Genomic DNA, 23,821 nt, shown 5'->3' on the forward strand with positions numbered 1-23,821 from the left:
GGGAAACAAACAAACTGAATAAAAGTCTGTCCGCTGTGCATCATGGAGGTATCAATAAAGCTTCACAATTCACATGTCTGAATCACATCTCCCTGGCAACCTGACCATCAACCAGCCAATCACAGAGCAGACGTCCCGTCCCTCCGGGCGATCGGAGATGCTGTCTGTCGCGGGGCGTCCCTCCGAGCGATGGGATCCAGTGGTTATTATGAAACCAAACAGCTTCGCGCTAGTAGTCGCGAGCGGCTAGCCTTTTAGCCTAGCCTGCTAGTCTGTTTTATTTAATTAAAAAACAAATAAAACACAACACAATAAATAACAAAAATGGACTTCGACGCGTTGTTTAACGAGAAGAAGTTCCAGCTGTCGGACTTCCAGGAGTTTACGGTCAGTTTATCTTTAGTTTGGTTTGTTTTCTTATAACTGGGACCGCAGCGCGAGCTAATGGGCTAATAACGTTAGCATGTTAGCTGTGACAGCTGACATTATTATTATTGTTGTTTTATTTACACCCTAAAGAAGACAAACGTGTTAAAACGTGGCCATTAATAGTGTTATAGTTATATTATCTGGGTAGGTTATTATATGATCTATGGCAGTTTTGTGATGTTTAATAATTTGTTGTTATTGTTTCACGGATGTGAAAGTGGAATTCCTAAAGTAGCTTATACTAACTATAGTGACGGTTATATTTAAAGTTACAGGCAAATAATAAGGCTTCGACAAAACTATGGAGATTACACTGATATTTTGACGTTAATCTAAGAATTGTATGTGTTTCCAACTATGGTAATATTGTCCTAACTTCTGTACTATATGTTCAGCTGTTCTCCTGTCATTTACCTTCACCTTAATATAGCTAGCTATTAAGCAATACAGCTGGTGTTGCTTGGTTGGTTTAGTAGTTAGTTCCGTTACAGTTCCCAAAAATGTTCATGTCAAGGACCCCCAAATTGACACTAATTAGCCCCGCGGACCCCCATTTGAAAACATTCCAGGGACACCCATTCTCAACCAGTTTGACATGCATATTAGTCTACAGACCCCCCCATTTAATGGCATTTCTATCTCTGGGACCCCCAATTTATATTGTAAAATCAATGTTGATTTAACGCCGAGAGTGTACAAAGGGAACCAAATGGACCTGTGTACACTCAGAGTTACATACAGACCCATAAAGGTCCATTTGGTTCCAAACTATCATTTAGCTGGGAACCCCCTGGAACTCCCTCAAGGACCCCTGGGGGTCCCCGGACCCCACTTTGGGAACCACTGAGTTAGTTATATTCCAGGGACCCCCATAAGAGAAGGTTTGAGGACTGAGGGAACGTATCGGGGCTATAGTGTTGTTTTTGGCAGCAAATTTCTCTATTTCAGTTTTAGTCATAGTCTCTTGAATAGTTTTAATTTAGTTTTAGTCACATTTTAGTCACCCGGAATGTTTTAGTGTTAGTCTAGTTTTAGTCGACTAAATGTCATAAGATTTTAGTCGACTAAATCTACAGTTGATTTAGTCGAACACAATGTGTTTTGGCGGGCCTTGATGCTGTCGTAATGACTTGCTGAAAATAGCCGATCTACAAGCCCCCCAGCTTGTGGATCGGCTATTTTCAGCATGCAACTAATTGTAAAATTACTAATTGTCAGTATATTTAGTCCTAGTTTTAGTCATCAACTCATCATAGCTTAGTTTTCGTCAGTGAAAAAAGGTAGTCGACGAACATTTTTCGTCTTTGTTTTAGTCGACAACATCAACACTGTGGCCCGCAGCGGCCGGCTACCAGGCTAGGTGACACCTAATTATTATAGCTAGGAAAGCAATGCAGGTAGTCGGCCAGCCAGCCAGCTACCTACCAGAGCCATAGACTAGACAGTTGAGGGGGCAGAAAACAGCCTGGTCACGTGGTTCATGTACTCTGCTCTGCCCATAGACTCCAATGCATTCCGTAAACTTCCGGTTGTCCCCATTCAATAGTAGAAGAGACTGGCCCCATGAAGTGAACGGAGTTGTCGTAACTCTGTCTTACTCTATGGCTCTGCTACCTACCTACCTACCTACCTACCTACCTACCTGCCTAGGTATTAGTTACCTACCTACCTAGGTATTAGCTACCAAGGTATTATTATATCTAGAACCAATCCAGATTTTTATAAGAAACCTTATGGTGTAAATATTGTGAAAACCCCACCAGTAATATCTTTATTCATTCAGAATAGAGGGTATGTGCGTGACATCATCATCATACCTGGAAGTTATGCGGGAATGCCCATACTGAGTGTCAAAAAGACTACTTTCTGACCTTGACAGCCCATACATCCAAACAGAAAAGTCCAATTTGATTGCGTTAAATTACTTTAAACAACATTAAATTAACTTTGTCACTCACTTTGCCACTCGATTTGCCACTGGATCTACAATTCACTTTATGCATGCGCATACCCTCTATAGCTGCCACCAAAGTAGCAGCTACTTGTCTTTTGATATCAAATCAAATCAAATCAAATGTATTTATATAGCACATTTAAATACAACTCTCATTGTACCAAAGTGCTTCACAAGGCAGAATATAGTGGAATACAATACAATACAATAAAATGCAATACAATACAGTACAATTCAGTGCAGAAGACGTCAATAGTAGAACAACAGGCAAATAGGACAAAGTCATCTAAAAGGAAAGGTGATGCAAAGGCTTGTGAATATAAAAATGTTAAGTTGTGATTTAAAAGACTCAACGGAGGGCGCAGACCTACCGGCGAGGGGAATGCTGTTCCACAGTGTGGGGGCTGCGACAGCAAAGGCGCGGTCGCCCCTGAGCCTCTTTTTGGTGTGCGGAACCCCTAAGGGTCGATTCATACTCCTATTTTACCGCTGTTTCGGCGCTGTAGTGCCGAAATGATTTCGGCTCGTCAGTAGTAATTTTCAGTAGCACCGAAGAGCCGACTTTAGGACGGTACCCGCCCCCCCCGAACCTCAAATGACCTCACATTTTAGGCTCTACAGAGCCGAACCGACTTTTATTCGGCTCTAAAAATAGGAGTATGAATCGGCCCTTAGAGACCCCTGTCTGCTGACCTGAAGGTCCTGGTAGAGGGGGGATAGGATAGGATGAACTGATGCATTGATTGAATACATTTTTTTCCTAAAATACAGAGGTACAGTTATACAGTAAAGCTAAAAGGATGATGTAGCAGAGTGGCTCAGAGGCAGTAACGGTTACAAAGGCAGAGCCTCAGTCTGATGGCCTCAAAAGTCTGAACGCATTTAGGACTGACACCAGATTCTACAAATAGTTTTCTGAAAACCCCATGTTTCTATGTCAGTCGTTCTAGAACATTTTCATGTCAAGGACCCCCAAAAATATATGTAATTTGGCGCCGACCCCCATCTGAAAATATGTTGTTCCAGGGTCCCTCCCAGAAGCAAAGATTTGAGTTAAAAACGTTTGCTCTGAGAGAATATATATTCAAAGATTTGCACCACATTTTCAAGATTTTTCAAAAATAGCAGATCTGCAAGCTCGGTGCCGCGCTATGAGCTTGCAGATCTGCTATTTTTCAATAGCTAAAGCATAACATAATGCTTGAAACACCAAAAGGGTAACTTCCCGCCCAGAATGGGTTTATCTCCCCTGGTCCATCGGAGTAGGGATCTCCCTTTGGTCTAGTGACTCCAAGATAATAGATATTGCACTTTCAGTCTTTCACGTGGGAGACCTGAGTTTGAATCCCGGGCGTTACAATAACACAAAATGCCCTGAGGGCTTGTGTTTCCATTGTGGTCCAACTGTGGTCCACATCTGTGATCTAATATGAAAGGGATAATATCTGGCTAGGTGGTCATTGTCGGGAGATAATTCAGATATTATCCCGCTTATTACATGGTCGTACCTAACATAAATTAATAAATTGACCCAAAACACACACAAAAAAATAAGTATTCCATAAGTTTGCGCTGGCTGCGTCTGGCCAGCTGCAGGGCTGGAACACTGTCGGAAAACAAGGAAGTGAGTTGATCAAATAGAATCAGTTTTCGGGTCCTGCTTCGTCTATTTCTCGCTCAAATGTTTTCAAAAACATTTTTGAGAGCAATGTTTAGCTGTAAATGACAGTGTGTGTGACTGTGTGTGTCACAGTGTGTGTGTGTTTACATGGCTGTCATGTTGGAAACAGCAGTAAATCAAGCGGGGCGCAGCAGGTGCTCAGAGGGTTTGATTAGGCAGCGGTCGTCTGTTATAGAGCAGAGCGGTCTGTTATCAAGACATAACTCACCGCTGAATTCAGCGATTGACCAATCAGAATCAAGCATTCAACCAAGCCATGTAACAAATGTGTTCAATTCATCACAGGTATTTAATAATAATAATAATCCAGGTATCATACTATCTATGTATCTACAGTTTCTTCCTGGCCACCAGAAGCTCTCGGAGCGAGTGAGGAAGAGACTCTACTACGGCCTGGACTCCGATGTCTCTCTGGACGTCCTCTCTGGCCCCGTCACAGGTCAGTCCTCAAAGGGTTAAATGGTAAACGCCAAACGGTGCATTTATGTAGCTCTTTTATCCAAAGCTCTTTACATAGATTCACCCATTCTCGCGCACGCACGCACGCACGCACGCACGCACGCACGCACACACACACACCTTTACATAGAGTGTGCATTACATGATTCACACAGACATTCATACACCTTTACATTGATTGTGCCTCGGTGTGTGATCGAGTGCGTGAATGAGTGAATTCATTCACGCACTCGATCACACACCGATGGCGGTGGAAACCATGCAAGGCACTAAGCTGCACATCGGGAGATGTGCAGCTTAGTGCTTATTTTTATTTTTTTTTGCGAAATCGGACGGGCACCCCACGGGCACCCCACGTCGCTATTTTGAAAGAATGAAAGGGCACATAATGTGTTTAAAAGGGGGAATTAGTTTTTTATAAAACAATCTATAAAGAGAAAAAAATAAATAAGTAAAGTTCTATTCCCTGTGATTTTAAAAACGTTGTCTGGGTCCATTATTTACAAGTCAGTCATTTCCACTGTGAATGTTATTGCATTTAACCCATTTAGACCTGGGGACGATTCTACAAATGTCTTCTAAATCATGACAGTTTTCTGAAAAACCCTATGTTTCTATGTCAGTCGTTCTCAATCAATTTCATGTCAAGGACTCCCAAAAATATCTGTATTTGGCCGCCGGCCCCATCTGAAAATATGTTGTTCCAGGGACCTTCCAGAAGCAAAGATTTGAGTTAAAAACATTCGCTCTGAAAGAATATATATTCAAAGCTTTGCGCCACATTTTCACGATTTTTCAAAAATAGCAGACCTACGAGCTTGTAGATCTGCTTTATTTCAATAGCCAAAGTATGACATAATGCTTAAAACACCAAAAGGGGTTCCCGCCCAGAATGGGTTAATGTCAGAATACTGATATATTGTTGTTTTCAGCTGTTACAATTCCAAACATGACCCGCTTTAATTACTTCTACGTCTATATTAGTGCACCAGCTCAGTGGCCCTGAGACTGGGAGGTCGGGGGTTCGATCCCCAGCCGGGTCACACCAAAGACTCTAAAAATGGGACCCAGTGCCTCCCTGCTTGACACTCAGCATCAAGGGTTGGATTGGGGGGTCAGTCCCTGCGACATACTAGCGTCATGTCCAGGGGGTGTACTACTTGTACATCAAAGCTGCCTCACATAGGGTCCTGCCCTATGGGCCTCCCGGCCTCATGACATCATGGCTCGGCAAGGCTTACTTACTTACTTACTTACTTATATATTAGTAGCTTAATGACTAGTATTTTTATGTCTGATATATGTTAATACAATTTACATAAGTATAACAAAATGCACTTGAAATTAAATAAAAATTTTACTTTTCAGGTTCCAATATACAAATATATTTCAATTCAAATATATAGCAAAAATCACACCCGTGTGAAGTGAGGGACGCTAATCTGTATCCATATATCCATTAACCCATTCAGAACGGGAACCCCTTTTGGTGTTTTAAGCATTGTTATACTTTAGCTATTGAAAAATAGCAGATCTACAAGCTCATAGCGCGGCACCGAGTGCCGCGCTATGAGCTTGTAGGTCTGCTATTTTTAAAAAATCGTGAAAATGCGGCACAAATCTTTGGATATATATTCTTTCAGAGCGAATGTTTTTAACTCAAATCATTGCTTCTGAGGGGTTCCTGGAACAACATATTTTCAGATGGGGGGGTCAATTGCATATCATTTTTGGAGTCCTTGACATGAAATATTGAGCACCACTGATACAGAAACATGAGGTATTTCAGTAAACCGTCGGGATACCGAAGACATTTTTTAAATTTCGACATCAGGCCTAAATGGGTTAATGTATCCATATATCTCTTCCAGATATCGCTGTGGAGTTCCTCCATAAATCTGCCCCCAGCCCCATACGCAAGCTACAGAAGAAGTACGCCGCGCACGTCGCCAGGTTAGTGGATGTATGGAATCTACCAGGTGTGGGTTGTGTACTATACGGCCCCATATGGTATGGAATCTACCAGGTGTGAGTTGTGTACTATACGGCCCCATATGGTATGGAATCTACCAGGTGAGTTGTGTACTATACGGCCCCATATGGTATGGAATCTACCATGTGAGTTGTGTACTATACGGCCCCATATGGTATGGAATCTACCAGGTGTGAGTTGTGTACTATACGGCCCCATATGGTATGGAATCTACCAGGTGTGAGTTGTGTACTATACGGCCCCATATGGTATGTAATCTACCAGGTGTGAGTTGTGTACTATACGGCCCCATATGGTATGTAATCTACCAGGTGTGAGTTGTGTACTATACGGCCCCATATGGTATGGAATCTACCAGGTGTGAGTTGTGTACTATACGGCCCCATATGGTATGGAATCTACCAGGTGTGAGTTGTGTACTATACGGCCCCATATGGTATGGAATCTACCAGGTGTGAGTTGTGTACTATACGGCCCCATATGGTATGGAATCTACCAGGTGTGCCATGCACGGCTGCCGCCGGGCATGGCTGGATGCCGCCGGGCATGGCTGCTGCCGGGCACGGCAGAACAGCGACCCCCCCCCCCCCCCCCCCCCCCCCCCCCCCCCCCAAAAAAAGGGGTAGGGGCGGTGCGGTGGAAGCAAGATCTTCACGCTAACGACGCATCCAGCCTCGACACGTTGTTGGCTTGTAGATCTGCCCTTTTTGGCGAACGACACACTGCCGTACTACAGAAATATAAATTAAGGTGTAGAGTTGCGACTCATTGAATGTGCATTTGCTGTATCTTTCAGAGCCTTGTCTTTATCACGATTTGAATGGTCAAATTCTGTAGTCGCGCTGGTGCTACAAATTGCATTTCACAATTCGCACGGTACTATTTTTACTAGCAAATGAGAGTACCTGCTCGCACTGTTGAGCTGTATTTCAGCTGTATTTGATGAATTGAACATGGTGGACCCTCTTGTAAACAAGTGTAATGCTTAATTGGGTCGTCCACTCACAGTAACAGCCTTTGTATTGAGTTTGTGCTTGAAATGTACTGTAATTCTGCAAACTGTTAATAAATATTTCAATCAATCGATCAAAAAGACATGTCTAGACATGCATATATGGAGCCGGCCAGCAACTCTACTTCTGACCTCAAACCCTTAGATCTCCATATATGGAGCTGACCTGTTCTGACATTCCATAAGTTGATCCTTCCCAACCCGTCCTTTCTTTCCGATGTCTCCCTTTTGACCTGTCCATTCAAACTCTAGACGGGCCCGCCCCAAAGTTATTAGTGCAGCCGCGCCCGGCGAAAACTAAGAGTTCTCAACAGGCCCGAATATTAATGCCCGGCCCTACCTGGGCCCTCATCAAACCCTGTACACTCAAGACACTGCCCCCGCTGCCACCCTTAGAACTCCAAATATGGAGCTGACCTGTTCTGACATTCCATATGTTGATCTGACCTCATCAAACCCTGTACACTCAAGACACACTCCATATATGGCCAGACCTCATCAAACCCTGTACACAAGACACGCTCCATATATGGCCAGTACAGAATTCATTCCATATGTTGATCTGACCCCCCCCCATGCCAAAGCGCCAGTGCTGCCGTCACCCAGGCGGATGCATGCACGCCACCTCGCCATTTCGCTTCTCGCCCTAAAGGGCATCTTACTAGTATGGGTTTTGTATACGTTTTATATATACTTTTGACTGAGTGGTGCAACCACTCCAAGGAACAGCAATATCCACGTGTCCCTATGTTTAGAGTACCAGTAGGGGCAAAAGTGACGCTGTTGTGCTAGAAACAGAGAGAGAGAGAGAGATAGTGTTCAGTTGCACTGTTGCCTGCTAATTACAGAGAGAGAGGGAGAGGTGTCTGCTAATTCCCCCACACAGTAACTCTGTCATTTTTCGACTGTTTCGGACGCGGGGCGGCTCGCCGAAACCGGAATGGGACCCTGGGTGCGTTCCTGTGGGTCTGGAAGTTCCGGGGACCCACCGGGGACCCCCACACGAAGTGGGGGGACCCACCGGGGACCCCCACACGAAGTGGGGAGACCCACCGGGGACCCCCACACGGAGTGGGGAGACCCACCGGGGACCCCCACACGGAGTTGCACCACTCATTTTGTTGTGTTTTATATATGTTGTGTGTGTGTCTTACATGTGTTTTATATATATGTGTTATGTATTGCAGAGAGGCGTGCATCTCTCCATGTGTTTTATATATATATGTGTTATGTATTGCAGAGAGGCGTGCATCTCTCCATGTGTTTTATATATATGTGTTATGTATTGCAGAGAGGCGTGCATCTCTCCATGTGTTTTATATATATGTGTTATGTATTGCAGAGAGGCGTGCATCTCTCCATGTGTTTTATATATATGTGTTATGTATTGCAGAGAGGCGTGCATCTCTCCATGCGCTATGATGCTAGCGCTGGTCTACATCGAGCGACTCCGACACAGAAACCCTGAATACCTGCAGAACATCTCCTCCTCCGACCTCTTCCTGATCTCCATGGTAAGGTCATAGGTCAGGGGGTCATAGGACATCAAATCAATTGTATTTGTATAGCACATTTAAAAACGACTCATCGTACCAAAGTGCTTCACAGGACAGAGAAAACGTTACAATACAGTGCAATACAATACACCCGTGTAAAATGAAGCAATACAAACTAAAACAATGCATAGTTATGGTACGGTAGACAAGAAAGACGTTTAACCCATTTTGGCCGTGAACCCCTTTTGGTGTTTTAAACATTATGTTATAATTTAGCTATTGAAAAATAGCAGATCTACAAGCTCATAGCACACTACGAGCTTGTCGGTCTGCTATTTTTGAAAAATCGTGAAATTGTGGCACGAATCTTTCAATATATATTCTTTCAGAGCAAATGTTTTTAACTCAAATCTTTGCTTCTGGGGGGGGGGGGGGTCCCTGAAACAACATATTTTGAGATGGGGGTCGGAGGCCAAATGCATATGATTCTAGGGGTCCTTGACATGAAATAGTTTGAGAACCACTGACATAGAAACACAGAAAACTGTAGGTTAAGAGCAGTTTAAAAGCAGCACGGCAAACATATCCTATATTTATGACAGTGCAAGAGCATCAGGGGGACTGGAAGGCTTGTGAATATAAAATAAATGTTTTGAGGCTAGACTTAAAACTCAACGGAGGGGGCAGATCTGACAGCGAGAGGAATGCTGTTCCATAGTATAGGAGCTGCGACAGCAAAGGCTCGGTCGCCCCTGAGCCTCTTCTTTGTCGCTGGGACTTCTAGGAGTCGTCTGTCTGCTGACCTGAGGGTCCTGATGGAGGAGGGATATGATAGGAGGTCAGAGATGTAGGAGGGGGCCCGTCCGTTGGGGTGTATACTTAGTTTAGACTAGTCATTGGTTAGACATGGGTTAAGGTTAGGTTTAGGTGTGCTGCCCCGTGGGAGGTTAGGTTTAGGGTGAGGGTTTGAGATGGGTTGTAGTTGTAGGACTAATGACTGGTCTAACCAATGACTCGCCTCACGGTGCCAGTCAGGAGTCTGGCCGCGTTTTGCACCAGTTGGAGACGGGATAGGGATGACTGGGAAATTCCGGTGTAGAGGGAGTTACAATGATGTAGACGGGATGATATGAGTGCATGGATGAGGACTATTTCGAGGTTGTCTGTGGAGAGAAATGGCTTAATTTTGGCGATGGAGCGGAGGTGTTTTAACCCATTTTGGGCGGGAACCCCTTTTGGTGTTAGCATTATGATATGCTTTAGCTATTGAAAAAATAACAGATCTACAAGCTCATAGCGCGCCACCGAGTGGCGCGCTACGAGCTTGTAGGTCTGCTATTTTTGAAAAATCGAAGAACGACTGACATAGAAACATAGCTTTTTCAGAAAACTGTCAGGATGTAGAAGACATTTTTAGAATCTGATCTCGGGTCAAAATGGGTTAATTTATGATAATGTATGTTAATTTCAGATGGTTGCCAGTAAGTACCTGTACGACGAAGGTGAAGACGAGGAGGTGTTCAACGACGAGTGGGGAACGGCGGGAAAACTGGACGTGCAAACGGTCAACGGCCTGGAGATGGCTTTCCTCAACGCCATCGTGAGTATACACTGACCCTATACATTCATGCCATACATATGATATGATTTAGTACTTTATTGTCAGTTCACACTGAAATGTGTCTTGCGACCCAGCAGCCAAGTATGCAGAACACATATACACACATTTGACATAAACACAAAGAACAAGACAATTTACATACATAAACACATGAAGACAAGAGCAATATCCACCGCTTAGATTACCCTGTGGCTACTACAACTCCTGATTAACAGTTGATCATGATTTAATTGCCCGGGGTTATTTAATCCATTACATTATAGCGCCCATTCGATTTATAAACACGGACCCCTTTTCCGGACGGACCGGTTGTTGTAGTGAATGTGTGTGTAGCAGCTAACAATAGCCACGCCACTCTAGAGTCGATCGACAACAACGGGAGGTAAGAAGAAATCTATCGCGACTTGCGACTGGACCGCGGAGCGCCGTCTAACACAGGATCTTTTTTCATAATTAGACGGGATGATTTAGATCGCGAGTTATGAACGTTTTAAGATTTTCGTTTTCATCAGCTAAACAGGGGAGGGAGTTTTTCGATGACGTCTCACTCAACGCAACACCGAGGATTGCCCAACAGGCGCTCCCAGGCTGTGGAGCCATGCGATCCGTTCTCATATCAATAAACTTCGTCTTTTGGACAATACTTCGTCCTGGGCGTCGGGCGTTACTAATAGAAAGGACAAAGAACTTCGTCCTGGGCGATGGGAGTGTTAAGCCTCAAGACAGCAGACACATACAGTCCTACATGTTCCCGACCCAAACACTGAGGAGGTAAAGTAAACGTGACGTTGTTGTGATTAAACATAATGTGCCACGAAAAATAGCTGTCCAACTGTCCATACATGATCGCCTCGTTCGGCGAACAAAATCCTCCACAGAAGCGCAGTGATGCCTGATTTATTCTTCGTCGTACACGTGTTCCATGCTGAAAATGGCTGATTTACAAGCTCACAACGCGTTGCGGACGCAACGTGTTGTGAGCTTGTCGATCAGCTATTTTCAGCACGTGGAAATATGCAGGCTGTGAGAACTGAGACCCTTCACAATAAAAGCATGCAGCTTTCACAAGTTGGCCCATAATAAAGACAAGGAAAAGGATTAATAATTAGGTGGCATTTCACATTGCATATGAGCTATTTTTTTTCTCCAAAATGTATTTAAAAATATATATATAATAAGGAATTAATTTGGATAATGGTAATGGAGATATTGTACTTTATTAATCCCCCAAGGTTTTTTTTATTCAATAAAGTCTAAAATAAATGAACTTTCCCAACACTGTGTGTATATATATATATATATATATATATATATATATATATATATTTACACACACATACATACACATATGTATGTATATGTATATAGATAGGCCTATACACCGTATATCTAGGTGTGCCCTGAGATTTTTAGGCTATGAAAAGTGTGCCCTGGGACAAAAAAGGTTGGGGAAACACTGCTTTAGTCTGACCTTATTGTATGCTGGTACACCATATCTCCTTCCTGAAGGTAGCAACCTATATTCTCCATACAACACATGCTTAGTATTAGAGGTGGTATTCCTTGATATGAAACAAGCGGTCAACGGCCTGGAGATGGCTTTCCTCGACGCCATGGTGAGTAACACTGACCCAGTGGGTTTTCAACCCTTTTCACGTCGAGGCCCATCATTTACGCTGCATTTGAGCCGCCATTTGATCACATTCAGCCTCTCAGATCATCCCTAAACTAAAGAATGTGTGCACATTGTCATCGCTGTGTTGACGTCGGTACCATTAGGAGAGATAACAGGCAAACGTTGATCAAAATAATTATTCTACATTCTCTAATTATGTAGACTTCTAGTAAATTGCCTCAAGTAATGCAGGTGTTTAACGATAATTTAATTCTTGAGAGTGTAAAATTAAACCAAATGGACCCATACGGGTCCATTTGGTTTAATTTTACGCTCTCAAGAGTTAAACATCTGTAAGGGTCCATTTGGTTACCAACTCTCCATTTAGCTGGGGACCACCTGGAAACCCCTCAAGGACCACTGGTGGTCCACTGGTGGAGATGGCTTTCCTCAATGCCATCGTGATTAATGTCTAGGTTAGGTATGTAACCACAGTGTTGTTAATGTCTAGGTTACGTGTGTAATTTCAGGAGTGGAGCCTCTACACGGAGCCCAGTGACTACTTCAACCTTCTGAGTCGCTTAGAAACCAGGTTGGTGCTCACTACTGCCCTCTGCTGTTAGACCTTATAGAAGACCTCTCTACTCTTAGGCCAAACCAGTGTCGATTCCGTCGACTAATACTGTGACGAAAAATGTTTGTCGACTACCTCTTTTCACTGACGAAAACTAAATAAACTAAGCTATGATGACTAGATATACCAGCTCAGTGGCCTTGTGGTTAGAGTGTTCGCCCTGAGACTGGGAGGTCAGGGTTCAATCCCCGGCCGGGTCATACCAAAGACTCTAAAAATGGGACCCAGTGCCTCCCTGCTTGACACTCAGCATCAAGGGTTGGATTGGGGGTAAGTCCCTGCGACATACTAGCGTCATGTCCAGGGGGTGTACTTGTACATCAAGCTGCCTCACGCTACAGAAACAGGAGATAGGCTCCTGCCCTATGGCAGGGGTTCTCAACGTTTTTGGCCGGGGACCCCCGAAAATGCTTTGGCAACGTCTCGGGACCCCCGCCCCGCCCCCTCCCGACCCCCAATATAAATTGACTGCTACAATAACCTTAAACCATTTTGGGCGGGAACCCCTTTTGGTGTTTTAAGCAGTTATAATTTACCTATTTAAAAATAGCAGATCTACAAGCTCATAGCGCGCCACCGAGTGGCGCGCTATGAGCTTGTAGGTCTGCTATTTTTGAAAAATCTTGAAAAAAAAATATATATATATATATATATATATATATATATATATATATATATATATATATTTTTTTTTTAAATAATTTGGGGACCCCCTAAAATAATTTGGCGACCCCCCCTAGGGGTCGCGACCCACGGGTTGAGAACCCCTGCCCTATGGGCCTCATGGCTCGGCAAGGCTACTTACTTACTTACTTACTTATGATGACTAAAACTAATTGTATATTGTCTATTTGGTCACCAAATAAAAACTAGACTAAAATGTTAGTGGACACTAGTGGACAAGAGATCCACTAGAAGTCATTTTACATTGCATTGGTGTGGTTTGGGCTTAAGGTCAGTCCTTAAAACGGTTTTGTTGCAAAGGAGTTGCATTGGTGTGGAGTGTGGACTGGCCTTTAATGTCTGCTGTGCGCTGGTTTTCGGGGGAGCAGCGTGGGCGGTATTGCAGTCACTGTACCAAAAGAGCTGAGCCAGCTGGAAGGCCAGAAGGCAAAGCTGTCTGTCTACCGTTCCTACCCTCACCTATGGTCATGAAGTGTGGGTCATGACCGAAAGAATAAGGTCGCAAATACAAGCGGACGAAATTAGTTTTCCTCGACGGGTGGCTGACATCTCCCTTACGCCGGGGCTCCACCGGGTGCGTCGCGTCACGCGTGCGTGTGTCAAAAAACGAACCGGGGCAATTTTAATGCAGTCACGCAACGCAGCGCGGGCAGTGGAGCCACCCTTCATTGATTAAAAAGGGAACATTCCCTGACGGAGACGCGACGCTGACTCGCCCGGTGGAGCCCCGGAGGGGCGGCTGTGGCTCAAGAGGTAGAGCAGGTCGTCCAATGATCCATGGGTCGGCGGTTCGAATCCCGGCTCCTCCTGTCTACATGTCGAAGTGTCCTTGGGCAAGACACTGAACCCCAAATTGCTCCCGATGTGCTGGTTGGTGCCTTGCATGGCTTCCACCGCAATCGGTGTATGAATGCGTGTGTGAATGGGTGAATGTAATGCATCTATGTAAAGCGCCTTGGATAAAGGCGCTATATAAAAAAATGCACCATTTACCATTTAGCCCCGGTGTTAGAGATGGGGTGAGAAGTGCAGTCACGCGAGAGAGATTCGCAGTAGAGCCGCTGCTTCTTCGCCTGGAAAAGAGCCAGCTTAGGTGGTTCGGGCCGGCCATCTGGTTCGGGCCGTCTCCCTAGGGTGTTCCTTGAGGCACGTTAGGGTTGGGCGATATGCCAATTTCTTTCAATCGCCCATCGCCTGTCCAAAAATCGCCGATGGACGATATATTCGTGTCATATAAGTAAAGTGAGAACAGCTCACTGCGGGTCGCAAAAAAGCCTGATCTACAAGCTCTCAAGGCGCCGCGTCCTGCCTGTTTTTGCAGCGCCGTTCGCTACGCGTTGAGAGCTTGTAGATATGTCTATTTTTGCAGCGCAGCCACCCAGGGTAACAACATAAGAAATAAGTTACAGGTGGAGAACTGGAGATGAAGTGAAGTTGGAACGGACAAGCAGCTGCAAGCTAACATCACAACCACCAATCCACCATGTCTGGTGACAGTGTTGTTAGCCGCAGCAACATGTAGCCTGCCCTAGTAACTTCTCCTCCTCCCCGGAGAAGTCTTTGCCTCCCCGCACCGTCGGGGGCTCGGAGTGCCGGCTCCCATCATGGTGGCAGCAGCCCGCACTCCCACAGTAGCATGGGCTGCTGATCCACAACACAAGCTCTCAAGGCGTCGCGTCCTGCCTGTTTTTGCAGTGCCGTTCACGACGCGTTGAGAGCTTGTAGATCCGTCTGTTTTTTGCAGCGCGGGTGTCAGGGTAACAAATGAAGAAATAAATTACAAGCGGAGATGAAGTGAAGTTGAACAGACGAGCAGCATGCTAAGCTAAGCTATCATCACCACCATGGCTGGTAGTGTTAGCATAGCATGTTGCAATGCTAACTCTTTCTCACTCGCTCCTTTTCCTTTTCTTTATTTTTTTATTTTCCCCCCCGACTTCACGGCCATGCATTGAAGCACGTCGGGTGATGAGACACGAGACATCAGTGTGACTGTATATTATTTAACTGGGCCCGGACTGGAGTGACAGTGTAAACAAAACACAGCAACATGTAGCCTGCTCCACAGTAACGTCTCCTCCCCGCCCAGACGGTCGGAGCGTCAGACCCCGATGCCTGGATGCTGCTGCGGCCGGGGACTCGGGCTGCTACTTGGGCAGGAGGGCTTTCTACCGGCGGCTGCTGGCCCAAATTAATTCGCATTTTGCTTACGCTTGTACAGGCTACGTTTGAAGAGTTGAATTTTCGATAAGATTGAGTATTATTCTGCAAAAAATAAAATAAAATCGCCCTGAAAAATCGCCTAATAAAAATAATCGGCGATAGACTTATCCAAATCGCGATTGACGATAGATTCGTATCGTCACCCAACCCTAAGGCACGTCCCACTGGGAGGTGACCCCGGGAGGTGACCCCGGGGCAGACCAAGGATGAGATGGCCTTGGAACGTCTCGGATCCCCCAGGAGGAAGTTACTGATGTTGCTCGGGAGTCTGGAGCTCTCTGGTGGAGCTGTTGCCCCCGCGACCCGACTATGGATAAGCGGTTGAAATTGAAGCGATTGCGTTGACACCAGTATGGGTTGTTTTCGGTGTTCTACAGCATTGCAGAGCATGTGTTTTATCCCATCTTGGGGGCGGGAACCCCTTTTGGTGTTTTTAATTTTATTTTATTTTATTGCCGCGCTATGAGCTATTTACGTGCTATTTTTGAAAAATCTTGAAAATGTGGTGCAAATCTTTTGAATATATTCTTTCAGAGCGAGCTTTTTTAACTCATCTTTTCTTCTGGGTGGTCACTGGAACCACATATTTTCACATGGGGGTCGGCGGCCAATTACATCTATTTTTGGGGGTCCTTGACATGAAAATGTTTGAGAACGACCAACATAGAAACACAGGTTTTTCAGAAAACTGTCAGGATTCAGGAGACATTTTGTAGAATCTAGTGTCAGGTCTAAATGGGTTAAATTGTTTCTCTCTGTGTTCTACAGCACATGCAATGGCATAGCATGTGTTTTATGGGTTGTGCTGTGCGCCGTTGACATTGGTATGGTTTCTCTATGTTCTACGGCATTGCAGAGCAACAGTGTGTTGTGTGGGCTGGGCTGTGCGTTGACATTGGTATGGTTTCTCTCTGTTCTACGGCATAAAATGGTAAATGGTGCATTTATATAGCGCCTTTACATAGATTGTGCATTACATTCACCCATTCACACACACATTCATACACCGATTGCGGCGGAAGCCATGCAAGGTACTACCAACCAGCACATCGGGAGCAATTTGGGGTTCAGTGTCTTGCCCAAGGACACTTCGACATGTAGACAGGAGGAGCCGGGATTCGAACCGCCGACCCATGGATCATTGGACGACCTGCTCTACCTCTTGAGCCACAGTCGCCCCGGCATTGCAGAGCAACGGTGTGCTGTGTGGGCTGGGCTGTGCGTTGACATTGGTATGGTTTCTCTCTGTTCTACGGCATTGCAGAGCAACAGTGTGTTGTTGTGTGGGCTGGGCTGTGCGTTGACATTGGTATGGTTTCTCTCTGTTCTACGGCATTGCAGAGCAACAGTGTGTTGTTGTGTGGGCTGGGCTGTGCGTTGACATTGGTATGGTTTCTCGCTGTGTTCCACAGCCTTGCGGAGCGTCAGGGGATGAAGAGAGGATGGTTCACCTACACTGACCTCTGTGTTCTGCTGGAGCAGAATGCATGGAGGCACGCTCTGACAGCAATCTACCAACACTTCACCAAGGTAGAAGAATTATTATAATAATTCTGGGGAAATTACCCATTTAGACCTGACGTCGAAATAAATAAAATGTCTTCTGAAAGAATATATATTCAAAGATTTGTGCCACATTTTCACGATTTTTCAAAAATAGCAGACCTACGAGCTTGTAGATCTGCTATTTTTCAATAGCTAAAGTATAACATAATGCTTAGTTAAAACACCAAAAGGGGTTCCCGTCCAGAATGGGTGAGATAGAACGACCTAAAGACGTGTATACTAGAGTTCTCAAACTCTGCCCGAACCCGACCAGGCCCGACCCAACCTGACGTTTTAGGGCCGGGCCGGGTCCCGAACCCGACCAGGCCCGACCCAACCTGACGTTTTAGGGCCGGGCCGGGTCCCGAACCCGACCAGGCCCGACCCAACCTGACGTTTTAGGGCCGGGCCGGGCCGGGTCTCGGGCTCCATGAAAAAAATATATATATTGAATTTGTTTATAATATTAAAAATAATAGTTCTGTTCGGTCTGTTTGTGTATTTATCTATTATGAAGATGGTGCTGACTGGCATTTCACTTTTACTCTGTGTAGAGTTCTCAAATTCTGCACCAACCCGACGTTTTAGGGCCGGGTCGGGCCTAACATCTATGCTACTTAGTCGGGCCGGGCTGGGCCATGCCTCGGGCCTGATCAGTTAGGGCCCAGTTTAGGGCCTGGCCTTAATTTTCGGGCCCGATGAGAACTCTAGTGTATACACGTCTGAGGCACCCGCGGTTTTAATTGGGAGGATGCGTAGTTGCCTATATACACGTGCTTAGCATCACAAGTGTTAACAGGTGTCTTAACCTGTGTCGTCCACTAGGTGTGCTGCATGCTGGGTCTGGTCTACCTGACCAGCGTGGCGGCTCTCATCGCCACCAGCGCCGTGCTGCAGCAGCTGAGTCTCCCCAGCAGGCCCTCCTCCTCCTCCTCCTCCACCAATCAGCAGACCCTCCTGGGCCCGGCTCCTCCCACTGCGGTCCACGTCGGCCAATCGCTGCCCAGCGGCGGCGTCCAGACCGTTGGCCAATCGCTGCCCAGCGGCGACACAGAGGCCCCTCCTCTAACCCCGCCCACTCCTGCTCCTGGCCAGCGGCTTCACGGTACGCCTCTCACCGTCTTTACATCGTCGTCCAATCGGAATTGTTCGAGATAATCGTTGAAATAAAATAAAAAGCATAAATAGCCGATCTACAAGCTTACAACGTGTCACGAAATGACCCTATTTTGTAAGCTTGTAGATCTATTTCCGCTCATTTTATTTTTTATAAAATTATTAAATCATATAATAATTTGTATTTGTCATATCTGATTACGAGGCCTTAAGGCAATCTCAAAATTTTTAATTATTAAATTATTAGTTGTCTAACGTTGAATGCCCCCCAAAAAACCCACAATTACATTGTTATAATCTTCAATTATTTCTGTGTGACAACTATTGGTCTTTTTAATCTTTAAATGCCGACGCAGTACGAAAGTCACAAATTACATCCAAACTGTGGATGGCTGAACATCCACCAATAGGACAGCTCTCCTGAAAATCCTCCTTTAGATCCACCAATAGGACAGCTCTCCTGAAAATCCTCCTTTACATCCACCAATAGGACAGCTCTCCTGAAAATCCTCCTTTAGATCCACCAATAGGACAGGCTCTCCTGAAAATCCTCCTTTAGATCCACCAATAGGACAGCTCTCCTGAAAATCCTCCTTTAGATCCACCAATAGGACAGGCTCTCCTGAAAATCCTCCTTTAGATCCACCAATAGGACAGGCTCTCCTGAAAATCCTCCTTTAGATCCACCAATAGGACAGCTCTCCTGAAAATCCTCCTTTAGATCCACCAATAGGAACGGCTCTCCTGGATTGAAAAACCTCCTTTTGAACCGAGGTTAAAGGGTAAGACCACTTTTTTAGAGGTTTGGGTTGTTTTCTTACCTTATTATGGTCAAACTAGTCCAGTCCAGGAGTTATTTCGCTCCATAGTGCAGTTTTACAGAAAATAACGTTATAAAAATACCAGCCCATTGACTTCCATTGTAACGGGGAAACAGCTCTCAAAGTCACTATTTTAGTACGTAAACAAACACAAACAAAGTTGTTTCATACAATATAGAGCAACACCAAAACTCATGTGGTTTTATTTCTTCATAAAAATGGTAACTTCCTGTTGATTTTACTATATGAAGATCTGGATCCGGATCCATGGATCCAGTCCGGGTTTTCTTCTGAATAAAAATGGACAAATCAACAGGAAGTTAACATTTTTATGAAAAAATAAAACCACATGAGTTTTGGTGTTGCTCTATATTGTCTGAAACAACTTTGTTTGTGTTTGTTTACGAACTAAAAGAGTGATTTTGAGAGCTGTTTCCCCGTTGCAATGGAAGTCAATGGGCTGGTATTTTTATAACGTTATTTTCTGTAAAACTGCACTATGGAGCGAAATAACTCCTGGACTGGACTAGTTTGACCATAATAAGGTAAGAAAACAACCCAAACCTCTAAAAAAGTGGTCTTACCCTTTAACCCATTTAGGCCTGACGTCGAAATTTAGAAAATGAAAAGAATATATATTCAAAGATTTGAGGCACATTTTCACGATTTTTCAAAAAATAGCAGACCTACAAGTTCATAGCGCGGCAGTCGGTGCCGCGCTATGAACTTGTAGATCTGCTATTTTTCAATAGCTAAAGTGCTGAAAACACCAAAAGGGGTTCCCGCCCAAAATGGGTTTAAACTGAGATCAGATTTAACGTCCCATAGCTGGTGTTGGTGAGTGATCCGTTGCCGTTCAGTATTTAAGTCCGACGTCATTTGTAGTGTTACGTCCGGGTCCAAGTGGCACCAGCTCCCGTCCGCATCTCATTGTAAATAGAATATCTAAACGCGTGAATCTTTTTACAATGACGTTATTTTTCAGAAAGGAAGCCATTGAGGGTTAAAATGGGTCTTAATGCTTCCAACTCGAGTAGAATTATTAAAGTTTCCATGACAAAAAAAAGGTGATGTGGAGACAATAAAGACTATTATTATCATTATTATTGAAGGTGGTAACAGTCCATTTGCTCAGTAAAATATTTCGGGGGCATATTTAGAATGTTTGCAGGCTTGAGTATGTTGAATCTAGTTTGCATTAATGAGGATTTAGTTGACACAATGAAATAAAATGGCGATAGTATTCCGTGTGGGGCAGACGGCCTGTCACAGCCAGATGTGGGAGAGCAGCGCAGCTTTGTTGTTGCGAGGAAAGCGGTAAAATGAGACTTTCGTGGTTGTTTTCATCTCAGATTTAGTCCGACGGAGCGTCACAGTATAACTCTATGGGGACACAAAAGCGACACAAAAGTAGGACCCGGAAGTATCTCAGGAGGGGGCGCTCACGTCACGGCTAAAATACTGAATAGCAACCGTATCAATGTGAAAAGCTGCCGTGGGGCTCAACCATTAATATACACGGAGTATACGTTGGGCAAATAACGTCCCCTAGCTGGGGGGTACATATGAATACGGACAATGGGAGAGTAAAGAATTAACGTAATGTTGTCGTGGTGATTGATTTGACAGCCCTGCTGCTTCCCGGCTGCGTCCTGTCGTCGACGACCAACGACGGGGACGAGAGACGCGACCACCGTCACCGCTGGCACGGCGCCAGCGGCCCCCCCGCCCCCCCGGGCACCGCGCCAGCCCCGCCCTACCGACCACCACGCCACCACCACCACCATTCGACTACGCCACCCTCCTCGACGTCCATCCTGTGCCTCTGGAGCTCCATGCTGAGCTCCCTGGCTCCGGAACCGGACCCTCCAGAGCACCACCACCACCAGGGGGCGCTGCCACAACAGTCCACCACCACCACCACCACCCACCTCGGCTGCCTCCCTCGTCATCGTCGTCGTCTCCAGTGCGTTAACTCCAACGCCACCAACAACTCGTCCTTTGTCCACTGCTGCCCCCTGGTGGACGGCGGCAACCACCACCACGCGGCCGCCACGGGTCTCCTGGTGGGGGGCGGGGCCACCGGCCACCACCGCCATCTGGACTCTGGATTGGACGGTCTGCGTGCGCTAGGGGCGGGGCTTCCCCTCAACAAAGCCCGCTCCGCTCTGCTCATGCCCGGTTAGTTTAGAACCCCCGTTCGTTCACGCTTTGTGGCCTGCCGGTGTCACACAACCATCGTGTGGAGATTAACCGTATTATCGCGATAATACAAAAAAATATTGCTTAAACCCATTTAGACTATACCATGTTTCTATATCAGTGGTTCTCAAACATTTAAAAAAATAGCAGACCTACAAGCTCGTAGCGCGGCACTCGGTGCCGCGCTATGAGCTTGTAGATCTGCTATTTTTCAATAGCTAAAGTACAACAAAATGCTTAAAACACCAAAAGGGGTTCCCGCCCTGAATCGGTTAAAACTTAAAATGACACTTTTGTTGTTAACTCGTTTGCGTATTGTGAAGTAAGAACATGGTTACAGATCTGTTTTATCTGTAGAGGGTTTACAGATCTGTTTTATCATCTGTAGAGGGTTTACAGATCTGTTTTATCATCTGTAGAGGGTTTACAGATCTGTTTTATCAACTATGGAGGGGTTTAAGTGGTGCATTACTTACAGCCCAACAAAAGTGAATTCATCCTAATTTAAATAAATAAATTCAAATGTCCGATATCATAATTTTGTATCGTTTTATCACGATAATAGCGGTTAATGGTCCCATCCCTACACACAGCGCGCCTACATGAGTTTGTAGCTCTCAAACGGTCCTATATGAACTTGTAGGTCGGCTATTTTCAACTTGTGACACCGTCGCGCGACAGAGCGTGAATAAGTCGGGCTTCGCGTCGATCTACCGCGGTAGATTTATTTCACAACCCAACAAACAGTGGCAATATGTTAACACAGTCTGTGCTGAAACGAGAACATCTGGTGAATAGAGCTACTGTACCCCACTGTGCCAAAAAAAACAGATTACCAGATTTGATTAATTGGCATTAATCCATAATAAATAAAATAAATAAACTTTTTTTTCCCCTTTTTTTTTTTTTTTTTTACACTCACATGGTAGAACAGTCTAAATGCGTGTCCGATGTGCACGTGCGTACGTGCGCTTATTACTCTCCCTTTTCTGCTCAAAATGAGACCTTGATCAGCATGTGAGCTTATAGATCAGCTCTACAAGGCAGGATGGACCCTGACGGGTCCATTTGGTTCCATTTGTATACTCTGAGGTTCCTCATTATCATTTAGCTGGGGACCCCCTGGAACTCTCAAGGACCCCTAGGGGGCCCCGGGACTTATCGATCAGGCCCCTAAGACACTGGTTCCCAAACCCTTTCATGTCAAGGACCCCCAAATTGACACTAATTAGTCCGCGGACCCCCACTTTGACCTGAAACTAATTCAGGTCAAAGTGGGGGGTCTTTTAAATGAAAATCTACAGACCCCTCATTTAATGGCAATTCTATCTCTGGCACCCCAATGTATATTTGTAAAATCAATGTTAATTTAACTCTCATAGTACAAAGTGGACCCATTAGGGTCCATTTGGTTCCATTTGTACACTCTTGAGTTACAGACCCATAAGGGTCCATTAGGTTCCTCATTATCATTTAGCTGGGGACCCCCTGGAACTCTCTCAAGGACCCCTAGGGGTCCCCCGGGACGCCATTTTTGGGAACCACTGCCCTAAGATGCCAACAGTACACTCCACCAAGACTTATCATCTCCTTTGTATCTTTTAGACGTTTCACACACATTGTGATTATTAGTACATCTGGTTTTGGTGAAAAGGTTGTTTATTATTTTTTTTGCCATGTTTTGCTTTGCTTTGCACTTTGTTATAGTTTGGCATTAACCTCGTTCATTTAACCCGCCAGCTGAAATAGTTTGAGGCTCATGAATATTTGAGTTGGGGTTTTTCCTTTTGATGTCGTTTTGAATTGACGTGGGAGTTTTGAGGTAACATCCAGAGGTGCTCCGATCAATCGGCCACCGATCGGTGACCGGGCCGATCGGCAACTCCAAAAGACTCGATCGATAGGTGATCGGCCGGTTGGCACCCCCAACAGATCGGCAATGAAACCGAAACCGATCGAAGTCAGTATAAAATCAATCGGATATATCATAGTATAATAAAATGTTGCATCTTTTTGACAGGCCTCAGCATTCTCCCCTTCCTCCCCAGTCCCCACACACACAGGAACAGTTTTGACGTTTTGGGAAATATTCAATTTTTCCCCTTAACACACAAGATCGGTATCGGCCGACCATGAGAAAAACAATCGGTGATCGGGATCGGTCCCCCAAAAACACCCTGATCGGAGCATCTCTAGTAAACACCACAGCGTTTAATAACGATTGTTTGTTTCCGTTGACAGAGAAGGTTGAAGAAGGGAACGGGGAATAGGGATGCACCGATGAATCGGCCACATATATCCGTATCGGACGATATTTGCCGCTATCGGTCAATATC

At 45.2% G+C, this 23,821-nt stretch overlaps 1 protein-coding gene across 1 annotated transcript; it reads left to right on the plus strand.

Moving 5' to 3' along the window:
• Positions 1-202: 202 nt before the first annotated feature.
• On the plus strand, positions 203-22,381 carry LOC306940100 (protein CNPPD1-like). The gene is made up of 9 exons (XM_079525080.1): positions 203-387; positions 4,401-4,503; positions 6,395-6,476; positions 8,922-9,042; positions 10,496-10,624; positions 12,791-12,852; positions 17,214-17,331; positions 18,172-18,451; positions 20,913-22,381. Exons 1-9 carry the CDS (start codon positions 325-327, stop codon positions 21,467-21,469), a joined length of 1,515 nt encoding a protein of 504 aa, XP_079381206.1. The 5' UTR covers positions 203-324; the 3' UTR covers positions 21,470-22,381.
• The last annotated feature ends 1,440 nt before the right edge of the window (positions 22,382-23,821 follow it).

Source organism: Electrona antarctica (assembly GCF_951216825.1).
Source record: "Electrona antarctica genome assembly, chromosome: 16".
Lineage (NCBI taxonomy): Eukaryota > Metazoa > Chordata > Actinopteri > Myctophiformes > Myctophidae > Electrona > Electrona antarctica.